Below are 27,442 nucleotides of genomic sequence, written 5' to 3' on the forward strand. Positions count from 1 at the left end.
CATAAACTGTGTTTGACTTCGATGGTTTATAGATTGCTTCTCATTGAACTTAAATCAACATTTTTAGGGGTTAACTTTTAAGTGGTTGAAGAAGGTCTTCATCAATCCAGAAACTTTAGCTGGGGGTAAGTGGGTTACAGGACTGTCTTATATTCTCTCAGAGGATCAAAGACTCAAAAAAAAACAAAAAATTTTCTGGGATTTTTAAAGTAGATTTATAGAACATCACTGAGGTCTCTTGGGGCTAGGTGATATCATCTTTAGATCACCTTGGCCCAAAAGTTGAAGTCACATTAGGTTATTTTCTTCTACCCACAGTGAATCAGTGATGAAGTCAAGCACTGAGCTCTGATTTCTTACATCCTCCCATCTCCTCACCTGTTTCCCCTTTCTGTCTCCAATGCTGCCTTTTATTTATGAGACACCTTTGTCTTTCAGAAAAGATGTCCTAGTAGGAAAATAACAGATGAGACAAAGTTGACTTTCAATATAATAAAAGTCTAAACATATATATATATATTTTTTTCTACAACGATTGCCAAGGAGTTTTTATTGACGGTACCAGATGGCAATATATCCTTCCTATACCCCCAATCTGGAAAATGTTTTTTTAAATTAAATTCCATTTGCATTTTAGCATATTTTACTTGGTATGGAAAATTCTTAATTTGCCTGTTTTGTGGTTCTTGTTACATTTTAGTTCATTTAATTTAATGCATTTGCAAAATAAACACATTTTTTGTGAAGGGGAGGTTTAAACTTAAATACATTTTAAAATTGTGTTGGTTAGGTACAATTTTAACTGCATATTTTCTTACTCCAGTTTTCTAAAAGCAAACATCTTTTCCTTTCAATAGTTGCAAGAACTTCCATCTAGATATATTTTATGCCAAAAGAAGGTAATACTTTAGAATTGGAATAGTCAAAGCTAAGACTGTCTCCTTTATCAACTTGCTCAATGCCTGGAAGCCTAATATCAAAGCTTTTGATTTCTCACTTATAAACCTTTTAAAGAACATTGATATACTTCCATCTTGATGTCGATGGAATTAGTATTTTTGGAATGTCAGTTTAAGAGCAGTTGGCTTTTCCTGCATCTGCCTTTGAAAGGTATTTTTAGAAAGATTAATCTGAAATGTCATTTGGTTTGACATGAATCACTGTTGTTTACTAATAAAGCATCGGACATGGAAATGGCAATCTAGAGACAAGAAATGTGTTTGGCATTTTTTTTCCTACCAGTTCGTGGAATGGCGATGCATGATAACTAAGACTGTAGGCCCCATGAAGAAATAATTTTTGTATTGCTTAGAAGATACCATTCCCTAGACAACAAAATGGAGTTTTCGTAATTCCTAATGCACTCTCTATCCAAACATCAGTTTTTAAGGTTTCTAAAGCTAGAATGATAATCTGTTTTAAAATTTCTTGAATGTAGAGAGAAAAGAATCATCTTTGGCATATGTAAACAAATAATTTGGGGAGTCCACATATTACGGTTTAGTTGTCTGGTCCTGTTGGTCACTGATAAAAGAATGGAAAGCGACCAGTGAGCTGTGCGACTGGTGTCTTGAGTAGTGATTCCCATTCGTTGCAGGGGAATGGGGATGATTTGAGAATTGCCCTGTGTTACTGATGGGCAGCTTGGACCCAAAGAAGTTAGGTAACCACTGGTCTGGAGAGACTAGAGAAAGCAGAACAAGAAGGAGAAACAGTAAAAGGCTGGTAATTCAAGGCTATGTGATTACTGAAGTCTCATCTTTCCAATGTTTCTGTTTTCAGATTGCCTGTTTGGTACCTGTGGACCAGTTTCAGCTTTATCAACGGTTAAAATTTGAACGAGGTATGCACTCTTCTATTTAATCCCATGGTTGATGTGGATTTACCTGTGTCATATTTACACTGAACCTGCATGGCAGATTAAGGTGGCTGTGGGCTGTCAACAAAGCTGCCAGAGTGTCCTGAAAGGGGGAGAACTGTAATTGTAACAAAAAATTTCAACTCTCAGTCACTGCCAAAAAAATAAAAGCAGACTAGCAGGAAATAAAACTTTCCTGTTTGTAGTTTTGTACTTTGAAATTGGCTCATGTGAGAGAGGTTTTGCAGAAGGTAGATAGATTCATAATAACCATAATACAAGTGAAGTTTGTATTGACTCTGACAATGGGTTTTACCAATGATTTTCCCACTTTCAAAGATTACTTCAAAACATTAATGAACTGCTTTGGTTTCCCAGGCTGTTCAAAGCAAATACCACTAACTGGGTTGGCTTAGACAATGGGAAATTTATTAGCTTACAGTTTTGAGGCTATGAAAATGTCCACATCAAGGTGGTGCTTTCTTCCTGAAGCCTGGCAGCCCGTGATCCTGAGCTCCTCTGTCACATGGCAAGGCACGTGGTGGCATCTGCTGTTCTCTCTCCTCTCTTCTGGGTTTTGTTGACTTCAGTTTCTTGCTTCCATGCCTTTCTTTTTCTCTGTTTGAATTCCATTCTCTTTTAAAGGACTCCAGTAATACTATTAACATCCATCCTGATTTAGGTGGGACACACTTTAATCTTTAGCCTCATCAGAAGTTCCTATATACAATATACAATTCCAGACTCACAGGAATGGAATAGATTAAAGGACATGTTTTTCTGGGTTACATACAGTTTCAAACCACCACACCAATGGCATGTGTTTTTACTGGTCTTTATAATATTCATGATTTGTCCTTATGATACTATTGTTATAATCATAGTGATGGTTGCGAGACTTTGGATGCAATGGCACTTAAATATCCTATTCATTGCACTGATTTTTTCTGACTTTGGACTTGGGATAATTTTACATGGCTTTTTTTTTAATAGTGCTCATTTATCTGTGGAGATTAGAATTTTGTTCCTTTTGCCCTAAAATTGATCTTTTTAGGAGCCCTTTCCCTCTTGCAACACTCTAGTATATTCTTGAACTAAATAGTCTATTTTTTAGTATCTGAGAAGTAGGAGGAAACAAGGTTTCCCTCAAACCTCACAGGACTGGTGTTGTCTCATTGATTATATAAAATAAACTATAATTTAGCATGGGCATAAAGTTCTCTGTTTGCTAACCTTTTAATCTGGACTAATAAAGTCTAGAGGTGTGGACAGGGGAACAAATTAACTTTTATCTATCATGTGTCAGTGACTTTGACCTTGTTTAATCCTTGCAACTGCCCTGATAAATAATTCTTACAAGAAAAAAAAAAAAAAGAGAAAACCGTGTAGCGCATGGAAGAGAGTTGGAAGGAGTACTTGCAGGGTATCACAGGATGGCATTTCTCCCTTGAGCCGAGATCTATCTTGGTCTTCTTTTTCCAGCAAGCCAAAGACTGACTCATCTCTTGTGGGTGCCTCGCTTCACTAAACTCACAAGATTGATATGTAAAGTTAGAATGCGTTTTTTAATTAAAAAATTTTTTTTTAATTTTTAAAAATCTCAAGCTAAATTACTTCAATTTTAAATGGCTGGTACATTTTTGCCTTGTAGGAAGATCTAGATAGGTAGACAGAAAGAGAATGCTTGGTGAACATGGAATCAGAACCAGTGGATCAGATTTATTGTCTGGGTGGAGGTTTAATGGATGGAGACATTGCCTGATGCTTCTGTCCTGTATGGATTCTGAGCTAATGAGAGAAATTAATGATGGGGATCCATCAACATTGGCGGATTAGATTGGGCATGGTAATATCGGGGGTTTATTTACTGGATATGATAGACAAAGGTGATAATGGCATCAAGCAGCTGCCCTGCTGTACTGTCTTTATATTCTCCATTATAAAATCAATTATTATTGGAAGATGGAAGACGTTCTAATTACTCAACCTGTGGATGAATGTGGTGTTGGTGCGTGCCATGACTTGAGGGCTCTAACCAGGGGAAAATCAAAGCAATTAGTTTGGTTTAACACTCCTCCCTAAAATCATCCTCATCAGTCCTGCTCAGTAATGGGGGTGTGATTTGTTTATAGTAGTCCCTTATCCCATAAGTACCTTTCCTCTCCCGAGATTATCCATCTCCACCACCCCATCCATCAGAAGCAGTCTTATTTTTCATAGTTCACGTTTTAGGAGACATAAGTATTAGCACAAGTGCCTTTTTAAAATTAGACCCATTTTAATAGTACTGGGAATTAAAACTTTCTGTGGGTTGGCTCTTACTGATGAACCTAAAGTTTCAATATATTTTTAAAATAATGACCAAGAGCCCAGGTGTGAATGCAGACTCCACCACTTAACAACTGAGTGACCTTGGACAAGTAACTTACTTGAAATGTCCGTACCTCAATTTCTTCATCTGTAAAATGGGGATAATAATCCCTGTACTGAGGGGTGAGGTGAGGATTAAATGAAATAATATATGTAAAGCTTTAGTAAACACTTCCTGTGTCTCAGACAGTGTTCAAAATATTTTTTTCCCCGAGATGAGATAATCATAACATTTTTTAGGAAATATGCTAATTTGGAATAGATATTATGATTGTCTTGTTGCCAATATGGGACCAGGCCACTTGGAGTTAATTGGTCATGCCCATCTTTACAGTAGAAATACCCTTGCCATAGGCAAGGGGAAAATTCATATGGAAAACTCATTGGCCGAGATTCTCTTTCTCCACTCTTTCTTAGATAGATGTCTTCAGACTTTGCTTTGTGACTCAGAATTTTCGAGGTTACCTTAGTGTTCAAAACTACTTCTGATTGACTTATTTCTTTATTAGATATGATAATATGTTCAATATGATTCCAGTGAAATTGGGCAGACCTCAGAGCCAGCGTGATCTTTTATATCTCTGCTCTGGTCCATTATACTTTGACTGAATAGTTTTATTCACTCATGGAATATAATTTTCCTCCTTTAGACATTCTAGGCAGATGCTGTAGTCTCGATCCATGAATTGACCATTGCTTTTATTATTGCCATTTTCTAAATGAAGAAAGTGAGAACTGGAGGTTGAGATTTACTGGGAATCATATAGACTTCTCATCTTTAGAATTTTTACAAGTCTATCTATAATTTAAATATAAATTGAAGTAGATATTTTACTATCAGAAAACCCTGGAGTATATTAAATTTGGGGGCCATTTTGTTATATCTTCTCATATTGTAGACAAGGAAACTGAGGCCCTGAGATTTTCATTTTTGGCAATTTTAGAAGGCAATTTATAATCACATGTTTCCCCATCATTAGACTTCATAATCATTGATTATTATTGGAAAATAGACATTCTAAATAAGAGTAAATTTAATTTAATACAGTGCTATAAAATGGAATTTACTTAATGGGGATAATCTTTATCTAAATTGTATACTCCTTTTTGGGCAGGCCATGGTGGCTCAGCAGGCAAAGTTCTCGCCTGCCATGCTGGAGACCCGGGTTCAATTCCCAGTGCCTGCCCATGCAAAAAAATAATAATACATACATACATACATACATACATACATAAATACATACATACATAAATTGAATACCCTTGGAGCCTATTGTAGAGGGTTCTAGACTGTATTTCTTACAGCAGTCACCTATATTCAGGAGTTGTAACTGTTATTTCTAAATTCTGAGATACTGAGCTATTTGTGTATAACCTGGTCATTCCCTGAAACTTTTGTTATGTATGTGACACCTGAGACTCCGAGTTAGAGCTCTGAAGCTATGAAAATCAACATTACTCCATACAACAACTATTTAAAAAGTTGAAAAGTGATCAGACTTTGACTAGAGAGATGAAAGAAGCTGATTTGAATAGGACTAAGGTAAATCAGAATACAGGGTAAAGAATGATATGGTCCAGATTTTAAAACTTCAACTTCTGTGTGAGACCAAAGGAAGGATATTTATGTGGTGCAAAATTTATATTTTGGGTAATGTATTATCTAATTTAAATTATATGGTCAGTTTATTTCAACACCATAATTACATAATTGAATAGGGTACGAGATTTTGTTGGTTTGTCCAGGTTAGTGTGATGCCCCGATATATCCCAGAGTAATTTGGGCAGTGAATAAAGAAGTATTTGCAGAATTCCCTTGGGGGACTACGGAGAAAGGAGGAAATAGTCAACTTCCCCATTTGGAGAATTCCTGATATTCTCGCAAGCATTGGCTACGAGGTCATAGACTGAGCCCTTGATCTTGGGTTTTGCCCCTGTGAAATTTATTCCTGCAGAGGGTAAGCTAAGCCTCCTTATAATTATGCCTAAGAGTAACCCCCAGAGACTGTCTTTTGTTGCTCAGATGTGGCCTCTCTCTCTAAGCCAGCTCAGCAGGTGTATTCACTGCTCTCCCTGCTACGTGGGACCTGACTCCCAGGGATGTAAATCTCCTTGGCAATGTGGAATAGGACTTCCAGGATGAGCTGGGACCCAGCATCATGGGATTGAGAAAGCCTTCTGGACAAAAGGGAAAAGAGAGAAATGAGACAAAGTTAAGTTTCAGTGGCTGAGAGATTTCAAACAGAGTGGAGAGGTTATCCTGGAGGTTATTCTTATGCATTATATAAATATCACTTTTTAGTTTATGGTATATTGAAGTAGCTGGAAGGAAGTACCTCAAACTGTTGAACTGTGTTCCAATAGCCTTGATTCTTGAAGACGATTGTATAACTATATAGCTTTTAAAATGTGACCGTGTGATTATGAAAAAATAAAAAATAAATCGCATACCTTAAATTCTGCACAACAGAGTTTCTGTCTTCCTGCTCTAGTTTGCAAGCTTCTGGAATGCAGCATACCAGAACTGGAATGGCTTTTATAAAGGGGAATTTATTAAGTTACAAGGTTTTTTTTGCAAGTTCTAAGGAAGTGAAACTATCCAAATTAAGACACCAACAAGAGGTCACCTTCACTCAAGAAAGGCTGATGGGTCAGGAACACCTCTGTCAGCTGAGAAGTCACGTGGCTGGCGTCTGCTGGTCCCTTGCTCCTGGGCTCCATTGCTTTCAGCCTCTGTTCCTGTGGGGATCCTCACTTTACTTCTCCAGGGCTGGCTTTCATTCTTGGCTTCACTTGGTTCTCTCCAGGTTCTGGCTTGCTTAATATCTCAAGGCAATGTCTGTTGGGTTCTAAGCGTCTCCAAACATCCATGTCTCTCTTTTCCACGTGTCCACATCTGTGTCAGCTCAGCTGTGAAGTTTCTGTTAGCTCTGAGGTGTCTGTTATTTCTGTCTCTCTCCAAAATGCTTCCTGTTTTAAAGGAGTTCAGTAAACTAATCAAGACCCACCTTGAATGGGTGGAGTCACATCTCCGTCTAATCAAAAGATCACACCCACAATTGGGTGTGTCACATCTCTGTGGAGACAGTCCATTCAAAAGATTCCACCTACGCTGTTGAATCAGATTTAAAAAAAAAACAGCTGCATACATAAGCTTGAATCAGGGTTAAAACGTGGCTTTTGGGGAGTACGTAATACTTTCAAACCCGCACACTACTTGAGCACTGTTCTCAGCCAGATGACATTGAGGTTAATAAAATAATTTTAAAAGAATTTTGGAATGCACGAAGAACATACAAATATTATGAATGGGATAAATGACTTAACTGGCTAAAAGTCAACCTCATTGATTGGGCTCTGAGACAGAACTGAAGAGAATGTTGTTACCTTGGTAACATGTAGAATCAGATTAGAGACAGCACTGTATCTTAGTTTTAAAAATGATCCTTTCAGTTTTGTCCAGTTCTTATTGGCTACAAAGTTATTTTTCTCTGTGTTAGTTGCCCTCTGCTTTATGTTCTTTACATATTTGGTAAGCTTACGTTTATGTCTTCGTCTTCATCTAAGTCTTTATGGTTAAAAACATTTTGAATACGAGTGGGACAAAACCATCACTCTGCTAGCAAAATAGAGAAACTCCATTTGGCATTGGTTGGCGAATCTGTGCATCCACTTTCCGTCCATCTGTGACTTTTCCTTTGGCTACTACTATGTTTGTTGGTTTTTTCGTTCTGTGTCAATCTTCCAGTATTCACGAAGAAAAGGGAATTCTACATTTGGTATGTATTACTGTTCACTGCTTCACTTTCTAGTGGTCTCAAAGCACATGCTTGATGATTAATGCTAGATGTTTGCTTGTCTCTTGTTTCCAGAATCTACTTTTTCAAAATCGTTTTTGGAAAACTGGATTAAAGTTATCCACCTCTGGCTCTTAAGCATTTTGCTATTTTTCCTGGCTATTTCACTTACTGTGACTGTGAGTTGCTTGGTAGGTTAATTGATCTATTTGTATTTGTGTTACCATATAGTGGTTAGGAAATGCCACATTGTTCTCCGTGATAAGAGTGAAGAAGGTAGGAATTTGTTTTCTGATGTTACCTGTTAGTCTTATCACATTCATTCATATACTCAGTATATACTTATTTACGTACTGAGTAGCTATCAGGTGCCAAGTGCAGTTCCAGAAGCTGCTTCAAGTTATGGTTCCATCTTTCTTTTTTCTCAGCATTTTTCCTAAGCTTCCTTTATTTTGATTCTTAACATTTATGATATAGTTCTTAGAGTTTCATCTCACTCTTTTATATGTCCTTGTTTAAATGCTCCCCACCCCATCCTTTGCATCTGATCATTCAAGTTTAATGTCACCAGAGTTCCTGCATAGTTATTTGGTTTCTTTATGTGTTTTTGCTCTTTATAAGTATTGATACTCATTAGCCATTTCCCTTTACATAGTTTCTGATTACAAGCCCATTCTTGTCATCTGTGGGCTGTAGGTTTTGTGTGTATGTGTGTGTGTGTGTTTCTTTTGAGCCTGCTTTTCTGGTGTTTTGTGGTAGATGTATCTCTAGGTTTTCTTCCTAAGCAGTTTTGTGCTTTTAGATGATAACGTGTTCTCAGCTTCTTGCTTCCTTTACCAGCCAGTTCTTTCTGTGTTTGATCTAAAACAGCACCCTCTAGATATTTCAGTTTCCCTCTGAAAGACTGAAGTGTCGGCAGGATAATTTATCAGGAGGTAGAGTGAGATTTCTAAAGGGGACCAAAGTGAAAGGCACAGTGTTAAGTTCGTCTGCCTCTCCCTGTGTGGACTTGGATTTCCTCATTTATAAAAGGAGAATATTAATAGAATGAACACTTATTAATTCTATTAATAACTGTTGTAAGGAACGAATGTGTTAATGTTGTTTGTCTATCACAGTGTGCGCAATAAATTATTACTGTGGTTATTATTATTTGTCATCATTGCCCCCAACTCTTACTTCTTTTCCAGTGTTCTAAACTGAGTTAAGAAAGCATCTCTTAGAATCTAGAGCATACTTTAGGCTCAGTGTTCAGTTATAGAGCATAATAATTATCATTTCTATTTCCTTTTCACCTTTATCCAAATATTTTGTTAGCATGTTTCCACCCTCATGTCAAGGGACTTGATCTGCAATTCTAATTCCTTAAACCAGCAATCATTTTCCTTTGATACAGCATAACATTACTCTAAGGATGAAGCCTGACTTCTCTGACACCTCCAAGGAGATCACAGCTTGCTGAATGGAGGCATCCAAGGTGTTACTTGAAAGAGAAAATATTCCCATGATGATAGTGGAAAGGAAAATCTATTTAATAGCATGATAATATTTTAGCACAGAGATGCTATTCTAGGAGTGAAAAAGGCCTGAACCCATTGCATATTCGCTCCTTTACCATGAGTTATGCAGACTTCTAATTCCTGTGGGTTTAATATAACAATGGTATACTAGATAATCTCAAAGGTTCAGTCCACCTTTGAAATTCTGTGGTCCTAAAATACTCTTCACCTGTCTCGAGAGCAATTCCTCTGTTGGTGGCCCCGATTTTGAATATGTTTACTATAGCAGATGCTAATCCTGATCACTTTAGTCTAATTGCCTTTTAACTATCTGCAAAAGACCTTCCTTCTTTGAGATATCAAAAAGCGAATTAACTTTGACATAATTAAAAATGCAGTGGGTCCTAAAAGTTAAAATGGTTTGATTTATTTCAGCTCACAATTGAATTAGCTTATGCACAGTGTATTTCCCTCAGTAATAAAAATTCATGTGCTGTCTTTTTGGCATGGCTCACAGTGGTGGAAGATGCTGGAAAAACCACTTGTCAGTTGAGAGAATATGCAAGAGAAAAAAGATGAAACTCCACATATCTTATGCTAATAAGGTTAGGTGGGAAAACCTAGGGTCTAAAATTCAGTTCCTCAACACTGAAAAGAAAACAATCATTGTAGTCAGAGGAAGTCATTAAGTTTCATGGTCGTTTTATTTTCTCAGAATGTTTCTATTGCCCAATAACTGTCAGAATAAAGAAGTAAGAAAATAGTTTTAGAGAGCATCTCCTGTCTTGCATAATTCACATGACCAAGCAGAGTCTTAAGAGCAAAGTGGTCATGGGACAAAAAAAAGAAAAGAAAATGGTCGTGGGGCTTCACTTCAATAATCAAATCTGCTTTTCATGAGTCAACCCCAGTTCCAGTGTGTGAATTTGTCTGTCTTTGATGTAAATATATCACAGTTAATCACTCTCCAATGGTGTTCATATTAGAGTTTTGGAGATACCTTTATTTGGGGGCTGATTATAGAAGTTTCTGGTTTTTCTTTTCCTAGATTTCTGAATTTTGCCCCATCTCAAAATTTCATAATGCTTTCATCACTACTGATGCAGAGATTAGTTGAATAAGCGTTAGTTTACTTTCTTCCTACTTTGGAATAGAAATTTGAAGGAGAAGAAACAAAACATTAAAGTTTTTGAATAACCGAGCATTTTATTTCTCTAAGTGTGTTTCCTAAGCCAGAAGCTAGGAGGCATGATTGAGTTCACAGGATGATTATAAACAGTGGTTTATTAAAAAAAGAAATATTTACATATCCCATCAGCCCTGCGGGAGCTCTGCATCTTCTCAATCTCTTCTCTGTGTGAAGAAGAGAGTGAAGAGAAGAAGGTTCTTATGAGACAGTGATCGGGCTACCACCTGGCATCCATCAATTTGTTCCTTTTTGGCTTGGGTTCTAAGCAGTCCCAGTAGCTGCCAGGGCTGCCAATGTCTGATGCTGCTTCTGCTCTCCCCCCCCCCCCCCCGCCCCCACTTCCTTTTTAACTAGTCTGGCCTATAGTCATGAGGTTTCTCATCCCCACTTGTATACACTTTATTAGATGAGATATATAAAGGTGTATAAAGCCATGCTCTTAATGTCATGTTAGAAATATAATTATTTCTTAAAAAATAAAATAACTTTCTTAACTTCTATTGACTTATTTATAGCTCCTCTCATAGGAGCTGAGCTAAGCAGCCTTCTGAAGAATGCCATGCTGTGCTCAGATCCCTCTCACTGGAATCCGGCCAGAACTGTTGTCTGGATCCATGTCTGGGGGGGGGAAGCTCTTCTCTGAGAGACTCCTCGGTAGCCCCTGCAAAAATCTCTCTAGGTTCTTGTTTTCATTGTCCAGAATTACCTGAATGGGGGGGGAGGGGCTGAACCATATAGAACCTTGCTGTATATGCCGTCATTATCTTTTATCTCCACAGGTAACTGATCTACAAATACTATTTCCTATTCCTCTGTTATGCCATTTCATTTATTCAACAAATACTAGACATGTTTCTAGGCCGGCGGTTCTCAGCTGGAGTGATTTGTACACCCCCACCCCCATCCAGAGGACATTTAGCAATGTTTGGAGACATTTTTGGTTACATCTGGGGTGGGAGAGACACAATAGCATCTAGGGGTAGGGACCAGGTACACTGCTAAACATATTCAAAGGACAAGACAGCCAACCCCCACAACAAAAAATTATTTGGTCCACAATGTCGATAATGCTGAGGTTCAGAAAGCCTGGCTTATGTGCTGGGGGTACAGATATCATCAAGAAAGTCCCTGCTCCAGAGGAGCTTATTGCCTGCATGTGTGTGTCAGGGAAAGGGTTAGATAATAAATAATATTACATAGTGACAGATCTGCCTGTATATAAATAAAGAAGACTAAAGGGGATGAGAGAGATGAGGGGAAAGGTGTTTTAGATCAGATTTTCTTGGAAGACCTCTCTGAGGAGGTTAGATCTGGGTAGAAATTTGATTTAAAGTAAACTAAGTCAGGTGAGTACCTATGGGAAGAGCATTTCAGACAGAGTTAAAGGTTACTACAAAGGCCCCAAGGCAGGCCTGATTCCTGTTTGAGAAACAGCTGGAAGTTTCTTGCGATGGAGGAAAGCGGGCAGTGGGGAGAATCATGAGACAGGTTGAGAGAAGTAGTCAATGGACCAGTCATGTAGTTTATGATGGATGATAAGACTCAACTGTGATGAGAAGCTATTGGGAAGTTTTGATCTGGGGCGTGCCATGACGTGACTTCCATTTTTGGATCATTCAGGCTGCTGTAGGAAGAACCGATGGTGGTGGGACAAGAGGACAGTAGAGGGATCTCTTAGAAGGCCGTTGGAGTGGTGTAATCCAGGATGGCATGTGGGATTGCATGGTACAAGTGGAGGGAATGAAAGTCATCAGATTTGAAGTATATTTTGAAGATGTAGTTGTTAGGATTTTCAAGTGAAGCTTCAGTTCCAAATAGAGTCTGAAGTGGACACAGCAAATAAGAAAAATTTCTTCAAAGAGCTTTATCTTCCTTAAAAAGGAAAAGAAAACTATGATCCAGTAGAGAACAAGTATAGTGAATCTAGAAATGTTGAACAAGAGCTTTTCAAAATACCTCTCAAGTTACATATATTTGTAAATCACTCAATAGATGTTTATAGAATCTCAACTTTGTGCAAGTTGCTCTGTTTTTCAAGATATTTGACTTAACTGAGAATAAGAAATAGAGGTGATTTTGAAAGCCAGTTTACACACACATACACCCTACACAAAGAACAAATCTTTATGAAAACTATTCTTTCTCATAAAGGTTGATATATCTGCTTTCTAAGACTTTAAAGTCATATTGACCTTAAGCTCAAGGATTACAGGAAAGGAAAAGGAAATAATTTCCCTAATTCTTGTGGGAGAACTTGGTATATATCAGGCCCTGGATTAAGTGTTATATATGGTATCTAATTTCATCTTAACCATCCCCATTTTATAAGGAAGGCAAAGTGGCAGGTTAAATGGTTCCTCTACTAAATGGTACAGATATACTTCCTCCTATATCATGATTTCCCCAGACTGAATTAGCAGAACACTAAGGAGATTTTACTATTATTTTGTAAAATCTAACTTTTAATTACATGTGTAAGGCTCTTGTTTAGCATTATTTAGAAAAAAGTTAGAAATCAAAATTATGTTTAGATTGTCTGCTTATTCATGGTTATTACCTACAGGCTTAAATTTGATTTTGAAAATGTACAGCAGTAGGGGGTACGAAGGTAGTTCAGTGGTAGAATTCTTGCCTGCCATGCAAGAGACCTGTGTTTGACTCCCGACCCATGCACTTCCCCCCAAAATGAACAAGCAAACAAGCAAACAAGCAAACAAAAAGCCAAACAAGTAAAAACTCAACAAATGGTGCTGCAGTAATAGGATACTCACATGGAAAAAGAATGAAATATGACTCCACCATACAGCATACAAAAAAAAAAGGTACAACTGTAAATTACCCTCAAAAGCAGAGTTAATATTTGTTCCATGTTATCTGGTTCTCACTAATATAACAATCCCAAAGACTGATCTCTAGCTCTTCTAACCAAATTAATAGTTAGCCGGTTGTAAGACTAGAAAGTGTGCAGTTGAGCTGAGGGGTCTCTGTTACAAATCAAAAATAGAGAAGGTAGAAAAAACTAGAAGAGAATGCCATGAAAACGAAGTAATGTTCAGAGAACAAGGAAAAGATCTTAGGAAATAGTAACGCAATGTTAATTTTAAAATCTCAATACTTACCCAAAAGAATGAAAATGTTTGTTTATGCAAAAATCTGTATGCATAATCATCAAATATTGTCCTTCAACTTGTAATTCATTCTAAATTAAATCTAAACTGTGGTACGCCATACAATGGAATACTACTCATCAATGAAAAGTAACATACTACAAGATACATACAAAAACAGTGATGAAATTTTAATGCTTTATACTAAATAAAAAAAACTAGATTTAAAAGTCTTCATATTCTAATTCATACCCTGTAGGATACTAATTATTAAAAAAAAGCAAAATAACAAGAGTTGACAAGGATGCAGAGAAATAGGAACCTTAGTACGCTGTTGATGGGACTCTAAAGTGGTACAGGTACTGTGTAAAACACTAGGCATTCGTCAGAAAGTAAAACATAGAATTAGCATGTATGACCCAGCAAAATTCCTCTCTATTTGTAAAAGGATTGAAAGCAGGGATTTGGGCAGATGCTTGTACACCAGCATTCATAGCAACATTATTCACAATAGCCAAAAGGTGAAAGCAACCCACAGACCCATCATCAACAGATGAACAGATCAACAAAATGTAATATATACAAACAACGGGATTTCATTCAACCATAAAAAGACGTGACATGCTAATAGATGCTACCACATGGATGAGCTTCGAAGGCATCATGTTGAGTTAAATTTTAAGCCAGACACAAAAGGAAAATACTGTCTGACTTCTCTAATATGAACTACTTAGAGTAAGCAAATTACATAGAGCTAGGATAGTGGTTAAGGGTGGGGAGAGGAAGGAATGAGGAGCTATTGTTTAGGGGTCTGAGTTTTTGTTTGGGATGGCGAAAGGTAAAAGGTACAAAATATTGTCAGTGGAGGTGAAAGGTACTTATTGTCAGTATACTTAATGTCATAAAATTGTCCACTTAAAAGTGGTCAGAATACTGTTATGTATATTTCATCACAATTAAACATAAATAATTAACTAATTTAAAATAAGAAAAAAGATCAATGAAAACTTGAAAGCAGTTAAAATCGAAGATGCTATATTGTATATATGCTACCACAATAAAATTTTTAAAAAATAAATGAAGTATCAGAAAAACAAAAACAGCCACAGGACAAGTTCAAGTACCTGTGGGAAGGAAAAAAAAAAAATCTGTGCTCCAAACCAAACCTTACATGAAACCAGATGATATTGTCTTGCTGTTGAGAGTGCGCTCTCGTATTGGTGGAAGTTTCTCCAGACCTTCGTCATATCTGATTCTAACTAGCAATGCTTACTTATTTATTTAAAGTATTTTAAAAGGTTTCAGATGATAGAAAGGGGCTCTTATTTGAGAGTCATAATTGGTCGAAATTTGTAGATATCTGGTCTCTTTTTTCCCTAGTCCTCGTGTATGCATAATCGGAAAAAGTTTAATCCACCCGGGTACATACAGAATGCATCCCATCTGGTGGGAACCATGAGGGGTTCTTGGAAATGTGGTTGTGAGATCCAGAAACATCTACTTTTTTTTTTTTTTTTTTGGTGGGGTCACATTCCATTCTTTTTCCATGTGAGTATCTCGTTATTGCAGCACCGTTTGTTGAATTCTTTGTTGTTGTTTTCCTTTATTTGATTTTTGCTTATTTTTTGGGGAAGTGTATAGGCTGGGAATTGAACTCGGGTCTCCTGTATGGCAGGTGAGAATTCCACCACTGAACTACCCTTGTAGCCCTGAGAAACATCTACCTTTAACATGCCATTATTCAAAGCGATAGAAACAGCTTATGCTCTTGGGTAGCCCAGACAGAGGCAAGAGAACCTATTAATGAGCAGCGAGTGGGAGTATATAATCAAACACCCAGTATTCTTTGAAGAGGAAGTGCACGTGTGGGTATAGTATTGCTTCAGGTACAGAAATACCTATTTGCATAGAGAATGTTCAGGAAGTGGAAAAGGTTGGTCAGCTCTGACTTGCCGTGTTTGCCAATCTGTGGTATAAATATTTTCAGTGTGGCCAATATCAAGCTTTCAGCCATCAGCCTGCAATTGTCCACTCAGGACATGGCTGTGTGTTCCCTGCCCACTGAAAATACAGAATCTGTATTCTAATACCTGTCAGGAGATTATATTCTCCCTTTTATACTTTCCACTGGCCACTTGCCTGAGTGGCTACCCCAGGAATCTGTTTAATCTATTTAGGTGGTATTTTCTTTCTTTCTAATCTAATCTCTTTGTGTTTCATTTCAGTATATGTTCTCAGCTTTGTATTGGGATTAGGAAGGATAAATTTTACTCCCTGATTTTAGAGTTGAATACGAGAGAAAACTTCAGTGTGGAAACTTGGATTTAAAAAAAAGCCATTAAAAAACCTTCTGTTGATAACTATTACTCTACGCCTAAAAACTGCTCACAGGTTGTGGTAGTTAGATTCAGTTGTCAACTTGGCCAGGTGAAGGCACCTAGTTCTGTTGCTGTGGACATGAGCCAATGGTACATGAACCTCATCTGCTGCTCATTACATCTGCAGTTGGCTAGGAGCCGTGCCTGCTGCAATGAATGATTTTTGAGTTAATTGGCTGGTGCTTAAATGAGAGAGCACAACATAGCACAGCCCAAGCAGCTCAGCATTCCTCATCTCAGCACTCACAGTTCAGATCAGGCCTTTGGAGATGCAAAAAGAAGTCACCCTGGAGAAAGTTGTTGGAACCCAGAAGCCTGGAGAGAAGGCTGGCAGAGACCATCCTGTGCCTTCCCATGTAAGAAAGAACCTCAGTGGAAAGTTAGCTGCCTTTCCTCTGAAGAACTAACAAAATAAATCCCCTTTTAATAAAAGCCAATCCGTCTCTGGTGTGTTGCATTCTGGCAGCTAGCAAACTAGAACACTGTCATACAAGATCACCATTTTCTGCTTTTGAATTTGTGTGTCATAGCTGTGCTACATACCAAGCTCCTTTATTTGTAGGAATTCCACAAAATCTATAATCACTTCTATATTGATTGTTTCTGCTTCCATTGTGCTACCTTAGATACTTGAAATAATAGGTTGGAAGAAACAAATGAGTCAGAACTTCTATCAAGTAATTTGAGTTCAGTAGTTATGAAGATCTGTTTCATCCCTGTGTCTTTTTAGGTGATCCCTAGTGATGCTACACGTTTTACAGTAATATGTACTTTAAACTTCCCTTTCCTTTCGTTTTCCTTTTTCAAACTTTTAAAAGACCTCTGACTTGCTATGGATGGTAAGTATATATTTTCTGTGGGAGCACTTACCTCTAAATTATATTCCAGCCTTTGTTTCTTTGGGCTTAGTATTTGGGAAGTTGTCAGAGCAGTTTAGAAGAAAATATACATGGTATTAAAATAAAAGGTCAAGATCCTGGAGCCTATACAGGCATTGCCTCATTTTATTGAACTCCACTTTATTGCCCATCACGCATACTGTGCTTTTTTGCGAATTGAAGGTTTGTGGCAACCCTGCATCAAGCAAGTCTATCAGTGCCATTTTTTTTGTGTCTCTGTGTCACATTTTAGTAATTCTTGTAATATTTCAAAATGTTCATTATTATTATCTCTGTTATGGTCATCTATGATCAGTGATCTTTGCTGTTACAATTTTAATTGTAATTGTTTGGGGATGCTGCAAAACACATCCGTATGAGATGGTGAACTTAATCGAAAAATATTCATCTTTTCTGACTGCTCCAATAGCCTGCCATTCCCCCATCTCTGTCCCTCTCCTTGGGCCTCCCTATTCCCTGAAACACAAAAGTGTTGAAATTAGCCTGATTAATAACCCTACAATGTCTTCTAAGAGTTCAAGTGGAAGGAAGAGTTGCACATCTCTCACTTTAAATCAAAAGCTAGAAATGATGAAGCTTAGTGAGGAAAGCATGTTGAAAGCTGAGAGAGGCAGAAAGCGAAGCCTCTTGTGTCAGTTAGCCAAGTTGTGAATGCAGAGGAAACATTTCTGGAGGAAATTAAGGGTGCTACTCCAGTGAAAACACAAACAATGAGAAAGAGAAGCAACCTTATTGCTGACACAGAGAGTTTTAATGGTCTGGATAGAAGATCAAACCAGCCACAAGATTCCCTTAAGCCAAAGCCTAATCTAGAGGAAGGCCCCCAGTTCTCTTTAATTCTGTAAAAGTTGAGGGAGGTGAGGAAGCTGCAGAAGAAAAGTTTGAAGCTAGCAGAGGTTGGATCACGAGGTTTAGAGAAAAACCCTGTCTCCACAACAGAAAAGTACAAGGAGAAGCAGCAAGTGCTGATGTAGAAACTGCGACAAATTATCCAGAAGACCTAGCTAAGATAACTGATGAAGGTGGACATGCTAAACAATAATTTTCAATGTAGATGAAGCAGCCTTGTAGTGGAAGAAGATGCCATCTAGGGCTTTCATGGCTAGAGAGAAGTCAGGACCTGGTTCAAAGCTTCAAAGGACAGGCTGACTCTCTTGTTAGGGCTAATGCAGCTGATAACTTTAAATTGAAGCCAGCGCTCATTTACCATTCCAAAAAATCCTAGGGCCCTGAAGAATTAGGCTAAGTCTACTCTGTCTATACTCTATAAATGGAATCACAAAGCCTGGATGACAACATATGGTTTGCTGAATATTTTAAGCTCACTGTTGAGGCCTACTGCTCAGAAAAAAGATTCCTTTCGAAATATTACTGCTCACTGACAGTGCACCTGGTCACCCAAGAGTTCTGACGGCGATGTTACAAGGAGATTAATGTTTTCCTGCCTACTCATACAACATCCGCTCTGCCACCCATAGTTCAAGGAATCGTTTCAACTTTCAAGTCGTATGATTTAAGAAATGTTTTGTAAGGCTATAACTGGCATCAATAGTGATTCCTCTGATGGATCTTGGCAAAGCAAATTGAAAACCTTCTAGAAAGGATTCACCATTCTAGATGCCATTAAGAACACTCGTGATTCATGGGAGGAGGTCAAAATAGCATTCTAAGGAGTTTGGAAGGCGTTGATTCCAACCCTCAGGGATGACTTTGAGGGGTTCAAGACTTCAATGGAAGAAGTAACTACAGATGTGGTGAAAATAGCAAGAGAACTAGAAATGAAAGTGGAGCCTGAATATGTGACTGAATTGCTGCAGTCTCCTGATAAAAAACTTTTAATGGATGAAGGGTTATTTCTTATGGATGAGCAAAGAAAGTATTTTTTTTTTTTGAGATGAAATCTCCTCCTGGTAAAGATGCTGTTAGCATTGTTGAAGCAACAGCAAAGGATTTAGAAAACTACCATAATTTAGTTGATAAAGAAGTGGCAGGATTGGAGAGGATTGATTCCCATTTTGAATGTAGTTCCACTGTGGGTAAAATGCTGTGAAAACAGCATCACATACTGCAGAGAACCCTTTCTTGAAAGAGAAAGTCAGTCGATGCAGTGGACTTCACTGTTGCTTTATTTTAAGAAATTTCCCAAACTTCAGCAACCACCACTCTGATCATCAGCCATCCACACTGGCCTGCATCAGCAAAAAATTGCAACTCACTGAAGTCTCAGATGGTGGTTGCAGTTTTTAGAGATAAAATATTTTAAAGTATGTACATTGCGTCTTCTAGATGTAATGCTAATGTGTATTATGTAGTGTAAACATAGCTTTTATATGTACTGGGAAACCAAAAAATTCGGGAGACTCACTTTATTGCAATATTTGCTTTATTGTGGTGGTCTGGAACTGAACCTATAATAACTCTGAGGTCCCATAAGTCTCTACCTTTCACTCTCCAAAAGGGAGAGAGCCTCAAGCCTGAATGAAAGGCCATCACATTTTTTTTCTCCACACTTTAGAAGTTCACCTGGACCCCTTCCGAACGTGGTGTCCTGTTGCGGACTGTCAGACTGTGTGCCCTGTTGCATCGACTGACCCAGGACAGCCAGTGCTGGTGGAATGCCCTTCTTGTCACCTGAAGTTCTGCTCTTGTTGCAAGGATGTGTGGCATGCAGAGGTCTCGTGTAGAGACAGCCAGCCTGTCAACCAGCCAACAGAGCATGGGTAAGAAAGCAAACTTTCTCTTTGGGGGGTATTTATTCACTTGTTTTCTTAGAAACCCAAAATATGTTCCTTAGAAGGAGGTGGCTTGTGATGGCATATAGAGATTAGTTACTTCCTGGCTTAACTTCCCTGAGAAGTGTCTCAGAGTTGGCAAGTTGCTAAGAAAGAGCAACCAGAGAAGCGTATCTCAATGGGCTTTAGTTATTTGTAGCTGGAGAATCTTCTGGATATTGGTGAAGTTAGAGTTCATATAGGTTTTGCTTTCTCTCTTCATAAATAGGGACTGTGGTCCACTGGTTCTCAGTAGGAAGCTGGGGCTTATCCATAGCTGTTTGCTCAAGTACCATGTCCACCTACTATTGGTAAACCTCATTCTTCCTGCTTGAAAAATGGGACAGAAATTATTTTAATACCTGACTTAAATTGCCAGCTTGTGAGGTTAGCCAAGCATATTAGAGAAAACAGTAACTGAAGCAGTAGCCCTACAAGGTTTAATAGCTGTCAACTCTTAGTTAATACAGAACAAGAGCTCATCTCTTAATACTTTATGCTCTGACAAGATGGTGCCAATGCTGAGATTTTGTTATGATGAGAATCAATTAAATCTGTACCTTTTAATATGGAGAGTTTTTATGGAAGCAGCAGGGGCCAGAGGGAGAGAACTTTGTGTTTGATCCCTTGCTGTGCTTGAGGCGATGGCTGTTATGCATTAGCAAGAACAGAAATACCAGTGTTATAGTCCAGTTGGCTTAATCACCCAGTGCCCTCCAAGTATGTAGAGTGATTCTTCAGGAATATTCATGCTACCTGGCTCTGAGGCTGCACTTGAATCTCAGACCAGACAAACTGGGAGGGGAAAAAAGATTTAATACATGATTCAAACATGTGACCCCTTAGCCAGATTTAAACCAGTGTTCCCACCTTTTTCTCAGGGTGACATGGGCAGTGCCAACAACTCAGAGGGGGAGGATCTGAGTCGTGATGTTGTCACTTGGTGTCTGTGTGACCTTATGCAAATCACTCAACCTCTTTGAGTCTGTTTCCTAGTCTGAAAAAAACAAAAAGAGAGGGATTAACATAAAAAAACCACCCCATGTACTATATAAAGTTATTGTTAATGCCAAATCAACCCATAGATTTGGCAACACTTTGTGAACTTGATGTCTCTGAGTGCTGGGTGGTGGCTTTGATGGACAATAGTATAACTCAGTGCTCCCCTTCTCTCCCCACCCCACTCCCACCCCTATTTGTTCCACTTCTTATTTTCTTTGCCCCTTGAGATTGTGAGCCCGTGATGAGCTATTCATCTGTTCGGAACAGGGCTTTTTTTTTTTTTTTTTAATCTTTTCAATAATATTAAAGTAGTGACTGTTGCCCCCCCATTTGTTTAATGAACATATTATTAAATAGATTGGTATATGTCCAGTTTGAATCTGCTGCTTAGACAATGTGTGTGCAGAGAAGGAAATATTAATTTGGCAGAAGAGTGAGCTAAGTGTTCCATGGGAAGTATAATTATATAATCTACTCAAAGCCAAAGAGAAATAAATTAAGATTCTTTCTTGTTTTATTTGAACAACTGGTGGTCTGTTTCTTTCCTATTTTTACCCCTACCTTTTTCCTTCGTAGTGAATACAGCAAGAATAACTAAGAGTTAAGTGCCCATGGGGAATGCTGGAAATCCAGATGAAGATCATAAAGTTGAGTCCAGAAGGGAAAGGATAACTAATTGATTATGTTCAGACCACGCTTTCTGCAGCACTGGTTTGGGTGCTCCCTTGTGGCCCTTTTTTTTATAAGACATTATTTCTGATCCCTGCACCATAACGTTTCATCCATTTTTGTTTCTAGGGCCCTCTTTGGGACTGATGTAGAGGCCCCCATTAAGCAATGCCCAGTTTGCCGGGTTTATATTGAACGCAATGAAGGCTGTGCTCAGATGATGTGCAAGAACTGCAAGCACACGTTTTGCTGGTACTGTCTCCAGAATCTGGACGTAAGTTCCACTTGGAAGAGGCTTAGTGGACGGTCTTTCCCCATGGTGTATTTGAGCCATAGCCAGTATTATATGGAGTTTCCTTGTAAAATGTTGAGTCTATTTTTTTTCTACAAAAGGAATTTATTTTTCTTAATCAGACTTCCTGTGCCTGTTATTTAGCTGTTTATAAAACCTCCCCTTGGTTAACTTAGGTGTGTCCCTTTTGCTTTAAAGGTATGCTTATGATATAGGGCCAATTTCCTCCCTTGGGGGTATTTTCTCATTCTGTACTATGTAAAGGACTGTTATTTTATTCATTTTATATTGCTGTTGTAACAAACCACTATGAATTTAATGTCTTAAAACAACACAAATTTGTTATATTAAAGTTCTGTGAATTAGAAATCTGATATGGGTCTCACTGAGCTAAAATCAAGGTGTCCGTAGGGCCGATTCCTCTCTTGAGGCTCTAGGGGAGAATCTGTTTGCCTTTTCCACCTTCTAGAGGCAGCTGGCATTCCTTGGCTTGTGGCCCATTTCTTCAAAGCCAGCAATGTGTGTCCCTCTGATCCCTCTTATAGTGTCAGATCTCCCTATAACCGCAGTCCAGAAAAGTTCTCCTTTTTTAAGGGCATGTGATTAGATTGGGCACAGCTGGATAATACAGGATCATCTCCCCATCTCAGTGTCCTTAACTTAATCACTTCTGGAAAGTCCCTTTTGATATCTAAGGTAACATAGTCACAGGTTCCTGGGGTTAGGATGTGAATGTCTTTGGGGGAAGGGGACATTTTCACAGATTGTTTGCATTACTCTTTTTGAACTTAAAGAAAAAACAAACTGTTCTAATCAATGGCATCTCTTAAATAGCCCTCTATCTCTCATTCATTGGCTGGCCGTAGCATTGCTACTGTTTGTGTCAGTGTTCCCTTCTCAGATAAAAGGGTCTGTCCTAGTTTTCATTTTCCTCTACCATTCTTGAAGCGTTTCTTCTCAAATGCAGGTACAGTTTCCTATAGCCCTGAGTCAAGTCTAATGGTAACCTCAGAGTTGCAAGGTATTGTGAAGGATTGGTGAAGAAGGTCTTAACTTTCAGTTCCAGGGTTTTAAAGTTTGGGGAAGCCTAAATTGTTCATAGATATTCCCTATTTTTTGGAAATTGAACCTACGCTGTATGTCTATTATCAGTGTGAGCCTACAGTCATGATTGGGTTGCCTTGCCCACCCCCCCTCAGTTTTTCATTTTAACTGCTTGGTTTGCTTTGGCAGCATACTTACTCAGTGAGTGTGCACTGACGTGGAGTACATGTTGACCGACACGTGCCTGGTTTTTATCTGAAAATTAGATAAGTTTTATAAGGTTGACTTCTATGAGTCAGAATCTTAATTGGTTTGATCTCTGTTTTGAGAAGAGCTATACATTGGGTAAAGGAAAATTGACATTTTAGTGACTGGCTTCTTGGCAGTTCAGGTTGAAAGAACTACTTTTCATTCTTTTTACAAAAGTGGATCAATCATAACTCCTTAAATTACACTTGTGGTTGATGTTTGAGACCTACCATAATTCCAAGTGGGTGGTAGTCTGGATGATGATTTACCTCATTGTGCACCCTTGATGCTTTATAAAGGAAAGAATTTTTTTTCCCTTCAGGTCCAACCAGAATACTAATTGAGTTCATGTTGAGGAGGAGGCTGGACCCATGAGTTTCTCTTTAGGAGGCAGGAGTACAACAGGGTTAATTTAATCTGTGCGCCAGGGCTCTCCATCGTGTGACTGAAATGTGTTTGGGGGTTTCCGTTGCAAAGAGCACGCTGTTCTGGCACTCAGGATGAAATGGCACAGATGTTAAATGGCTGGATACACATACTTCAAATGTTGAAGCGTCTTATTCTTGTTACTGTTTTTCAGGACCTCATTTCCCCCTGTTTTAGCAAGGGCATTGGCTTTTTGGTCATGTTTTTCTTTTGACAAGAGTTCTGTTGGATGGCAGTGGTGATCTCTGTTTACAGGAAACATTTTAGAACATGGGGTCAAGAGAGAAGGGTGGTGGTCCAAAATCCAAGCCTGAGACCTGATTTGGGTTTTGCTAGGGTGATCTCCTGTCTTGATCCACATCCCTACTGTTTCAGAGGATGTGGTATTCACCTTCTACTTTGCAATTTTCTTCCCATCTGTATCTTCAGGGACTTGACCCCTTCGGTTATCTCCTTTCTCTCTCTTTCCCGTGACTTCAGCTTCCACTGTCTACTCTCTTAACATAACCCTGCATTCAAGTTCATCCCATTTAAATATGAGCAAACCTTTTCTCAAGCCTACAAGTTTCCCCTACCACCCCTCTATTTCTTTCCATCCTTTGGAAGCCAAGCTTGCCAAAGCATACTTCCCTCCTGCTGTTGACTGTTACCTCCCATGCATTCCTCTATGCAGTTTACTCCAGTTGCCCCATAGTCACATCCCGGCTGTATTCTTTCCAAGGTTTTGAGGATTTCTTATTAGTAAAACCCAAAAGGTACTTCAGTCCCTATCTTACATAGCCACTTTGCTGCATTCAACTTCTTGAGCACTCTCTTCACCTTCACTTAAGGAATATCATCTCTTCTGCTTTTCTTTATACCTGTCTGGTCACTTCTCAGTTTCCTTTCCAAGCCCTTCCTTGACCAACTCTTTAAATGGTTGTGTGCAACAGCCCTTTTGCTTCTTACTCTACACAACTTCCCTGGATAATATCAACTTCTATGGTTGCTTCCATTCCCAGGTAACTGATTCCCATCCATACAATCAGCTGCCTTTCGAAAACTATTGCTTGGCTGTCTCAAATATCTCTCCAATGTAATGTGTCCAAACTGGGCTTGCCATCTTCCCAGCAAAATCCATTTCTATATGGTGGCGTTTCTTTCGACAAGGCCACTGCCTTATACCCAGGTGGCTCTTCCCTCCTCTGTGATTTCTTCTACCTTGTTACCACTTCCCTCCCCCCACACACAGTTAGTTTGTTTCTTAATAGTTCATGACTGCATTTTCCTCTTTTCTTTCCCTCACTCATTGCACTCTTTCTCCCTTAGGTCACCACAACAGCCTTCTAGCTGCCCCACTCTCTCATCTTCCCCTTCCATTTTCACCTCAGCTAGAATCTTCTTTCTGAGATAATTGAGCAGAAGGTCATTATTCTTTTTTTTAGAATCAATGAAGAGTCTCATTTATTGTGGTCTGTTTTCACTCGATGCTTTACAAAACTACTGAGATTTCAATTCAGTATCGCATGATGACTGAAGCTTCTTTCTTTACTTTTCAGAACGATATTTTCCTCAGACATTATGACAAAGGTCCATGTAGGAATAAACTGGGCCACTCCAGAGCATCAGTAATGTGGAACCGAACACAGGTACCCTCACCTTAAAGGAAGCATGGAATAAACCAGATTGTGATAGCTTTAGAAGTCTACCTAGCCATCCTCCCCACTCTATCGCATATTCTGCCCTCCCAGCCTGGAAGCTTCTGGGTTGTGCTGGGGCGAGGTGAGGTTCATTTAGAACCTCAACCACCTGACGTTCATTCACCAGCACAGGTCAGCTGAGGACAAAAGGAGACACAGGGGTATCAGAGCGGCTAAGCAATCAACAGTGACCTGCAGAATGAAGGCAGATGCTCTCGCCTTCTAAAAAAAGAAAGGTGGAATGACTTTAATAAAATCCTTTAAGCCTAACTACCTAAAAAAGGAAATCCTCTGCCCGGGTTCGATGCCCGGTGCCTGCCCATGTTAAAAAAATAGGAAGTCCTCTGAAATCCTATGAGCCCCTGGTAGGGTTTACATTCCTCGGTACATGCCATTATTTCTTTACGTGGCAGATTCAAAGGGCACCATGGTTTAGTTTTAGTAGTGTTGCATATTATTAAAGGCTATGTTCTCATGGTCATTTTGAGGAAGTCAATGTTAATATTCCAGGAATCATTATTAACATCCCTATGAGACTATGGAGGAAACCCAGGTAATGAAAGAACCAACACCAGCGGTTCATGATTCTACTTGAGCTATGGCAGAGCACGAGGTAGAATTTAGTCTGTTCTTCTCACCTAATTTAGTCCTTGTGCCTTCCTGCGTTGTGTCCAGTTCAGTCCATTGCTGGGCAGTGGCTAGAAGGCCTCATGAGAGTAACTAATTTTATCCACCTGGGTATGATAGAGTCATTATAAGCATATTTATAGGAAGATTTAACTGCTGAAAAATGCTTTTCTTTTACATTTCCAGGTGGTGGGGATTCTTGTAGGATTGGGCATCATCGCCTTGGTAACTTCCCCCCTGCTTCTCCTGGCCTCCCCGTGTATAATCTGTTGTGTCTGCAAGTCCTGTCGGGGCAAGAAGAAAAAGCACGACCCGTCCACAACCTAAAGATCTCGGTTGAGGTTCCTGTACGACAGATGTATGAGACAGCACAGTGATAAAGCTCCACTTAGCAAACTCGCCTCTTTCTCCTTGCCAAACTTTGGAAGTGCCTCTTGTGTCCAGACTTTGAACTTACCTGCCAGCCTCCAGGATCAGAAAATGCTAAACCCTGGGCTTTGTGTTTCTGTGTACAGAGAACCAGGTTTTCCAGCCCAGGCTTTCATAATGGAGCATGCCTGAAAGTTTTGGGACCGTTTAAAAGAAACTAACACATCATCATTTTATCATTGAAAGGAACTCACTGGACCTGTCCAGTGTGATTCAAGGAGCCTGATTCAAGGAGCCCGAGTGAACATTTGATGTAATAAATGTGTTGTCATGGTTGACAACATACATGATAACTGAGAAGTGGGAGTCTGCTCTGTGTTCATTTGGCAACCGTGAGAGATATGGGGGAAATCCCATGAAAGGGGGGAAGGATAGGACTGTTTAAGGGAAAATTTGCAGAAGAGCTCTAAAGCAGGATCTCATTTATGGTCTCATAGTCTGTCCTTCCTGGCTACTTGGTGGTTTGATCCCCATCTTCTCATAGTGTCTTGGCAGTAGTGCAATAGGTTTCTCCTTGTGTGAGCTCAGCTTTAAGCAGGGAAAATTGCTGTGCAGAGGGAATTGTTCCCTTCCAGATAAAAAGGGTTGCAGCATGAGAAGCAGTATGGTCTAAATGAATGCCCCTACCTTGGCAAGCATAACTTTTACAAGGTGACCAGCTCTTCTCTTATAGCTAGTAGCTGTGGTCTAGAAAATTGCTTTATATGAGATATGGGTAGGTTCAGGACGGGTTCTCCATAGACAATAGAGACCTTTCTTGGGCTCTATGTTTCTACACCCAGGAGATTTAAAATTGTTCCCAAAGTCTGCACCAAGGGCAAATATTAAAGTCTGATGTACTGGAATCCAAATAATTTGCAGCCTATCTGGAATTTCTATCCAGTGAGCAAGAATTGATATACCCAATAGTACACACAGAATAGCTGTTTACTTAAAAGCCATTCTATTTTCCTTCGGTGGCCAATACAGTTTATTATAAGTCAACCTACAGGTTTTTTGCATATTATATATGTAAATTTTGGTTGCAAGTTCACAACTTACCCAGGAGTATAAATTCATAATCATAACTTTTAAAACAGTAAATAGCATAATATCATGCCATCTCTGTTTGTAAGAAAACAAATTGGTAATCAACTTATTTGTTTATTTTCAAACAA

General features: G+C 38.9%; 1 protein-coding gene across 14 annotated transcripts in view; it reads left to right on the forward strand.

Annotated features, from left to right (window-relative positions):
• RNF144B (ring finger protein 144B) overlaps window positions 1–26,585 on the forward strand; it is a 172,497-nt gene extending 145,912 nt beyond the window's left edge. For all 14 annotated transcript variants that reach the window (XM_077143470.1, XM_077143468.1, XM_077143469.1 and 11 more), the window contains 5 exons: window positions 1,783–1,843; window positions 19,613–19,817; window positions 21,669–21,813; window positions 25,089–25,178; window positions 26,043–26,585. In XM_077143470.1, coding sequence (XP_076999585.1) covers window positions 1,783–1,843; window positions 19,613–19,817; window positions 21,669–21,813; window positions 25,089–25,178; window positions 26,043–26,183 — 642 coding nt within the window. In that variant the 3' untranslated portion in view covers window positions 26,184–26,585. The remainder of the gene's footprint in view (window positions 1–1,782; window positions 1,844–19,612; window positions 19,818–21,668; window positions 21,814–25,088; window positions 25,179–26,042) is intronic.
• The last annotated feature ends 857 nt before the right edge of the window (window positions 26,586–27,442 follow it).

Source organism: Tamandua tetradactyla, chromosome 25 (assembly GCF_023851605.1).
Source record: "Tamandua tetradactyla isolate mTamTet1 chromosome 25, mTamTet1.pri, whole genome shotgun sequence".
NCBI lineage: Eukaryota > Metazoa > Chordata > Mammalia > Pilosa > Myrmecophagidae > Tamandua > Tamandua tetradactyla.